General features: G+C 54.8%; 1 protein-coding gene across 2 annotated transcripts in view; it reads left to right on the top strand.

Moving 5' to 3' along the window:
• The first annotated feature begins 245 nt into the window (after positions 1-245).
• The window catches only part of INPP5A (inositol polyphosphate-5-phosphatase A), a 187,334-nt gene continuing 180,128 nt past the window's right edge, over positions 246-7,451 (top strand). For both annotated transcript variants that reach the window (XM_054276844.1, XM_054276845.1), the window contains exon 1: positions 246-330. In XM_054276844.1, the coding sequence (XP_054132819.1) occupies positions 256-330 (75 nt within the window). In that variant the 5' untranslated portion in view covers positions 246-255. The remainder of the gene's footprint in view (positions 331-7,451) is intronic.

Below are 7,451 nucleotides of genomic sequence, written 5' to 3'. Positions count from 1 at the left end.
GCCGCCCTGCCATGCGCCGCGGCCCGGCGCCAGCCTCCGCCGGCGGGAGCCGTCCCGGCAGCAGCAGCAGCAGCGCGGCGGCGGGCGAGCGCTGAGCCGCGGCCCCGCAGGGCGCGGATGTTCGTGGGCTGCCCGCGCCGGGAGCTCTCGCTGCGCTGACGGGGCGGGCCCGGCGCCCCGCTCGCCGCAGCGCCCCGCGCCCGCCCCCGGGCTCCCCGCAGCGCCGCCGCTCCCGGCCGCGCTTCCGCCCGCGCCATGGCGGGGAAGGCGGCCGCGGCCGGCGCCGGGGTGCTCCTGGTCACCGCCAACGTCGGCTCCCTCTTCGACGACGTAAGTACCGCGGGCACCGGGGCGAGCGGGGGTTCGCGGGCCGCCGGTCGCTGCGCCGCCCGCCCCCCGCGCTGCCGCTGCCGCCCTGAGCGCGGGTGCCGGCGGCGCTGGGGGCCCGTCCGGCCGAGCCCCGGCGCCTCCCGGGCTGGGACGGCTCTGCCGGAGCGCGGGGCGGCGGCGCGGCCGCAGAGCGCCGGGGGAAGGGGGCGCCGCTGCCGCGTCCCCGTGCCCGGGGCGGTCCCGTGTGGCACCGCCCGCAGCGCCCGGGCCCTCCGGGGCGCGGCTGAGACCCCGAAGCGCCTTGCCCGCCGCCGGGCACAGTGGGGCACCAAAATGCAGCGGAATTTCTGCTCGGCGCGGTGACGGGGCAGAGCTCCGGAACGCTTCTCATCCCTGCCGATAAGGCGAGAGCCGCAGCTGGCACGGGCGAGCGGGGCGAGGAACGCTCGGTTCCGCTCGGTTCGGTGCTGAGTGAAGGCAGATGCTGCTGCCCATCGCTGGGCTCCCGCACCCCGGGCGCTGCTGAGAGCCGCTGGAGCCGGTAGCAAAGCCCGTCTGTGCCCGAGCAGTGCGGACATGTCCCACAGAGCGAGGGGAGCGCTCCCGGGGCTTTGCTAGTTATAAAGTAATACACCCTGGCAGAGAATTGGGTCCAGGCTCGCGCTGTGTGTTGTTCTTGCTGTGTGTTAGGAGGGGCTTTGCTCTAAGCCTGATGCGCAGAGCCCCGAGGTGCCCTAACCCAGGGAGTTTTTTTGTCTTGTCTTCAAAGTCCACTTAGCTTTTTCGTCACTTTAAAGGCTTTTCTGGCGTTCAGACTTTGATTGTAACTGCTGCAGTCAAAGGATGCAGTTCACCTTTTCTTCAATTTAAATGGACTTTTACTGTTATTACCACAGTTAATTTTACACTTAGGCGTGCCGCTTCGTATTAATATAACGTTGTGAAATGTTCATTTCATAGTGATTGCCGTGGCTGTGGCCTTGGGCATACGCGGCCTCTGCGTGTGAGTGATGCTGCTGTGTTCAGCAGGTGGTTCCTGCCTTTTTCCTCCTCCGTGGCTGGAGCCGAGGGGTGACACCTCTGTGTGCTGTCCATGAGCCGTGTGACTCGCCGTGCTCCTGGGCAGGGGCGTGAGCCGTGTCCCACGCTCGGGGGCCGTGTCCTGCTCGGGGCAGTGTCCCCGCAGGCTCCCCAGCTGTCCCCCGCTCGGGGCAGTGTCCCACTCGGGGCCGTGTCCCCCGCAGGCTCCCCGGCTGTCAGACCCAGCCCTTTCCTGCCCGTTCCCGGTGGGTTTCGGGGCTCCGGGTGCTCCTGGGGCGCGCTTGCTGGGCGGTGTTCGCTGTACGGGGGGAACACGCTCCAGCTCTAGCCAGCTACTGCCTTGCCGTCAGCAACTGAGCTTTCTGCAGCAGCGAAACCAGCCTTGTTTGGGTCGGTTCCACTGCAGGGTGGGACATGGAAAGACTGCTCTGGACGCCTGTGGTTGTGGTCCTGGCATGTGGCTGTTGGAGCTGGGACTGCTGGCTGCCTGCCGGGCTTCTGGAGTTACATCAGTGCAGTTTGGGTGCAGGAAAGGTGACACGAGCTGGGTTTGGGGGCTTGGCTCTTGAGTTGTGTGTGGGAGCTGTCGGCGGCTGCTCCTGCTTGCTGGGCCCTTCCCGTGCAGTCGAGGAATATGTTCCTCTGCTGTGACCTGGAATGGTTTCAGTCCTGAACAAGGACTTGCTTTGATGGACTGTGCCAGAGCTGGGCTGGAAAACCACTTCCCATTCCTGTAACTGATGTTTTCTATTTCTGATTTCAATGGGTGAAATGTATTTTAATTTAACGCTGCACTGTTAGTGAGGTGTAGCCTGAGCTCCAGGCTGGGTAACAGCGTGTGCTGTTGCAGGGCAGTGCAGGGGTGCTGGAGATGGGGTGGCCAGGCCGGGCACCCTGCAGTCACCCACTCCTGTGGCCCTGTGCTGGGCTCGCATCTGCGGTGGCCGGAGCCCTCTGGGGAAGGCATTATTCCCTCTGGGGAAGGCATTATTCCCTCTGGGGGAGAGTTATTCCCTCTGGGGAGCATTGTTCCCGTGGAGCTCCGGGGCAGGTGCCCGTGTGCAAGGCTGCTGCTGGGCTTTGCTGGGCTCCTGTCTGCAGTGGCCAGAGCCCTCTGGGGGAGGCGTTGTTCCCTCTGGGAAGCGTTGTTCCCTCTGGGGGAGGCGTTGTTCCCTCTGGGAAGCGTTACTCCCTCTGGGAAGCGTTATTCCCGTGGAGCTCCTGTGTGTGTGCGAGGCTGCCGGGGCAGGCTGGGTCTGGGCAGGGGGCTCTGGTGCTGGGGGGTCTCCTGCTCCCTCCCACCCAGCAAACCCAGATGGCTCTGACGGGGCTGCCCTGTCTCCCTGGGTTTGCACTTCAGGTGTGTTTTGTGTGAGCACTGTTTGCCTGTGTGTGCAAATGCTCTTGAGATCAGCATTTCATAGCTCAAAATACCTTTGGCAGGCAGGTTGGCCTGGGTGGGACAGTCTTTCCTAGATCAGGAAAAGCTGACCTGCCTGTGCTTTTGCAAAGAGGGGAAATCGCTTTTTTTGCTCTCTGGCTGCCAGAAGCAGGTCAGGATAACATATGAGTTTGCTCCTGCCAGCCATCCCCATCCACTAATTACCTGTTGCAGTGGTGACCTGGGAGCTCATGAATAAACATGGCAAAGTGAAGAGGGACTGAGCTGGGTTCATTTCATTCCTCTAGCAGTTTTGCTGCTTCGTTAAAAATATTAATGGCATATTAGATTTTCAAATATTCTTCCAAGTTACATGAACGTGTGCATTTCATGAATATGAATGTGTATGATTTTTGGTGCCTTTGTGTTTAGCTAAGCATTTAATGCTTTTCTTGCTGTAGAATAATTTCCTGGCTTTATCACAGTATACCCAGTAACAAAAGATGGAGTTCACACTAGCCATGAGTCACTCTTTCTCTTTTCCCCCTCCTCAGATGCCCCTGCCTATGGCAGGGGATGCAATTAGATGATCTTTAAAAGTCCCTCCCTGTGATCCCATCCTCTCTCTCCCTGATTCCTTGCTTCCTTTGCTTCCTCTGTCTGCACTGACAGAATTTCACATGTCTCAGGTGACTCTGACCATCTGTGTTGGTTAAGTGTCTCCATGCAGGTCTTTAGGGAAGGGATTTCCAAGATGCCCAGCAGACTTAGCTGTACAGGTTCTGACATTTCTCCCCAGGTTGGAAAATAGTTCATTTGTTCCAGTTGTCTGGAATTGCAGTGTATGAGCCTAAATCAGGTCAGAGCTTGCCAAACCCTTCCATCTTCATGCACTGGATGTATGTAATCCTTAAATTCTCAGGACAGGTTTAGTCAGAATAGATGTGCAATGATGACGAGGTAGGTAAAAATTAACCAGAACATGTTATTTTAATAGCTTAAAAGAGAAGGAGGGGAGAAGCGTGCCAGGGAATTGCTGAATGGTGCTGATACCCAGAACTCTGAAGGACTGACAGCATCACTGCCCTACCTGAGCCCCTGTCCTCTTTGTCCCTGTACAACACTGGCCTTCATGTGGCAGTGCCATGGTGGGGCAGTGAGCTCTGACACTGCAAGGTGGCCTTCACCTATCCACATTTGGGTGAACGTGTCCCTTTTGCTTAAAGTACACAAAGAGAGCAGGGATGGAACTTCCTGCTTCAAGCCCTGTTTGTGGTATTATTATAAATAAACTTATTCTTTAATTCTGAGTATGAACTTGAAGTATTCTTTACTTCTGAACTTGAAGTATTCTTTACTTCTGTTAGAAGCTGAAGTCTATCAATTGGATTTGAAATAGAAATAGTTCCCATAATAATTTTTTAGAACAGCCTGGCCTTCTGATGGGTGGTGATCACAGTGTAGTCCCTCTTTATCATGTCTGATCCTAATTTTTTGATTCTGAAGCAGTGGGTGTGGGTTTGTTTTGGTATTGGACATCTGTGTATTTAGCTGCTGATAACTATAAAAGGTTTTTTGGCTTTCTTTTTAGGTTTTTTTTTCTTTCCCCAATGAATAATTATTTGAATTTTGTGGAACGTTTCAAATGTTTCAGGATGGGAAATGTATTTGTTTGGTTTTGATTTCTAAATAAGCATCAAGAGCAGCATGTTGCAATTCGAGGCGCCCTCCCTTCAAACCAGAGCTGTGAGGTTGAGTGAAAGGTGGAGTTTGATTCATTGTGACTTTTTACAAGAAACTCGTTATTCCACTGCTGACCCCTCAGGGTCGGGTGGGGCAGCGTTGGTGCTAGCTGGAGTGGAAGATGAGACTGGCCCAGCAGGTGAGGGTGGTGTTTCTGTGGGGTGCCCCAGGTGAGGGTGGTGTTTCTGTGTGATGCCCCAGGTGAGGGTGATGTTTCTGTGGGATGTTTCTGTTCCCCAGGTGTGAGCTGGGCTGGCAGGGAGGCCCTGGGGAGCCTGGGTGGCTGCTCTGGCCGGGTGAGGGTGGTGTTTCTGTGGGACACCCCAGGTGAGGGTGATGTTTCTCCCAGGTGAGGGTGGTGTTTCTGTGGGATGCCCCAGGTGAGGGTGGTGTTTCTGTGGGGTGCCCCAGGTGAGGGTGGTGTTTCTGTGGGACGCCCCAGGTGAGGGTGGTGTTTCTGTGGGACGCCCCAGGTGAGGGTGGTGTTTCTGTGGGATGCCCCAGGTGAGGGTGTTGTTTCTGTGGGATGCCCCAGGTGAGGGTGGTGTTTCTGTGGGGTGCCCCAGGTGAGGGTGGTGTTTCTCCCAGGTGAGGGTGATGTTTCTGTGGGGTGCCCCAGGTGAGGGTGGTGTTTCTGTGGGGTGCCCCAGGTAAGGGTGGTGTTTCTGTGGGATGCCGCAGTTTGGGGCATTCCCCAGGTGTGAGCTGGGCTGGCTGGAGGCACTGGGGAACCCGGGTGGCTGCTCTGGCCGGGTGAGGGTGGTGTTTCTGTGGGATGCCCCAGGTGAGGGTGGTGTTTCTGTGGGGTGCCCCAGGTGAGGGTGATGTTTCTGTGGGACGCCCCAGGTGAGGGTGGTGTTTCTGTGGGACGCCCCAGGTGAGGGTGGTGTTTCTGTGGGACGCCCCAGGTGAGGGTGGTGTTTCTGTGGGACGCCCCAGGTGAGGGTGGTGTTTCTGTGGGATGCCCCAGGTGAGGGTGGTGTTTCTGTGGGATGTCTCTGTTCCCCGGGTGGGCTGGGCTGGCTGGAGGCTGGAGGGCTCCCCAGGCTGCTCTGGCCCGGTGAGGGCAGGAGCAGCAGGGCTGAGCAGAGGGAGAGGCTGATGGGGAGGGGGCCCTGCCCTGGCTCCGTGCTCCTCGCCGTGCTGCCCGGTCTGGGGGGCTGTGCCCGGGTGCCTCTGGCAGGGCTGAGCCTGGCACTGAGCACTCTGCTGGCTCACAAGGGCCCCAGACTTGGGGGGTTCTTGTCTTGCTCTCTTTGCTGCAAAACTGGGTGCTCACGGCTCAGACTTGCATTTGAGGGCCATGTACTTTTGGAGCAATAACAAAGAAGGCCAACAGAAAAGTATTTTTCAGTGTTCTCTATGATGGGAACTGTAGAAATAAGTAATCTCCTGCTTCCCTTTCTCTGTCTCTACACTCTGCTTTCTAGTTTCTGATTGTTTTGATGTCTGCTTTCTGGGTTTTTTTTGTTGTGGGAGTGGCCTTGTTAATTTTTTAAATGTTGTTGCTGCCTTCTGTTTGTTTGGTTTTCTGTGGCAGCCTCTCAAGTGTTTTTCTTTCAGTTTCTGCCATACTCGTGTTTATGTTGTTTTCTAGGAGGTTATCTTGTTTCACTCTCTTCGAAACTCCCTGTGCAGGAGGTGAACTTTGAGGTACAGCCCTGGCTTTGGGTGCCCTTTAGATGCGGTGGGAGGGATTTTGGGTGGAAAATCCAGCACTTTTTTCTTTTTAGCAGATAGTTTGACAATTTTCTGAGCAAGAGAGTTTCCATTAAGAGTTGGTACAGTGTCTAATCTTCTTAAGAAAGACGCTCAGAGGTTTATCTTCTAGACTATCTTTTTTTTCCCTTTTGATTAAGTGTTATCACTGACAACACGAGCACGTGGAACACCAGGAGGTAATAGTGGCAAAGCACATTATAATTACACCTTTCTTTCAATGTAGTTTTATAGCAGTAGAGTTGGCGTTTTGCAGCTTGTCAGTCTTCCACAAATCATCAGTGTATCAATGTGAGGTTCTAAAAGGACTTAGTTCCTATTTTATTTCATATTTGAAAATGAAATTGTGCAATGTGGGTAGGATACCATAGGAAGAAAGCTTTACACAGAGGTCTCAGTTTTTTAGCTTGGACAAGCACTAGGGCATATTTTAAGGGTTTTGTTCCTGTTTCAAAGTTCTCATCATCAATTTTTCTACCACAAAATTTGACTTCAAAGACACAGAATATGAGTCAAGCCCTCAGATTTTATGATTTACATAAAAAGCTGATCTGGCTTTTACTTACTATTTCTCTCTTTCCCCTTTTCTATTACTTATTTAGTCATACTGTTTATATATTCTACCCCCATGAATGTGTTTCTCCTTTTACCTCAGATGTCCCTTTCTGGTACCGTGTGTACTCACCTCCTTCGGAAAGCTCTTCCTTACTCCTGGTTTGTGATTTGAAGTGAGTCACTGAAGGAGGAGTGTGTTTGATGTGTGTTTTTGTGGGAAGGTGAGCGTGGCTGCCCCGAGCACACTCTGTGTTTTCCCTGCTGCCGAGGGGATGGATCCCACCGGGCTGAGCCCGGTCTGCCCTCCGCCGTGGGCAGGCCGTGCCCTGGCAGCCCCGTGGGCAGGGGAAATGCAGCGGCTGCCCTGCCTCGGAAGGCAAACTGGGTGAGGTGTGCTCTGCAAGGTGTCTCTGCCACCACCCTGCGGAGGATCAGCCGCTTTGGCTGCCGCTTTGCCTTGTCCTCTGCTCCTAAACTCTTACCTTAAAATGGGGGAAAAAAAGGGAAAAAGGCAGCCAGGTGTCACTGCAAGGCAGTTGTGTGCTTTTAGTATGTGGAAGCTCCCCAAATGCATCTGTGTTAGTGCAGGTTAATACTTTATTTCATATTCTCTAACCGTCTTTCACTTTCTTTATGGTGAACAGGAGGTGGTCATGGGAAAATAGGACCTTGTGACTTCAGT

This window comes from Melozone crissalis, unplaced genomic scaffold (assembly GCF_028551555.1).
Source record: "Melozone crissalis strain CALT ecotype California unplaced genomic scaffold, PUWL_Pcris_2 ptg000019l_1, whole genome shotgun sequence".
Taxonomy (NCBI): Eukaryota; Metazoa; Chordata; class Aves; order Passeriformes; family Passerellidae; genus Melozone; species Melozone crissalis.
Note: the sequence above shows the minus strand (reverse complement) of the source record. Positions and strands in the feature narration are given on the sequence as shown.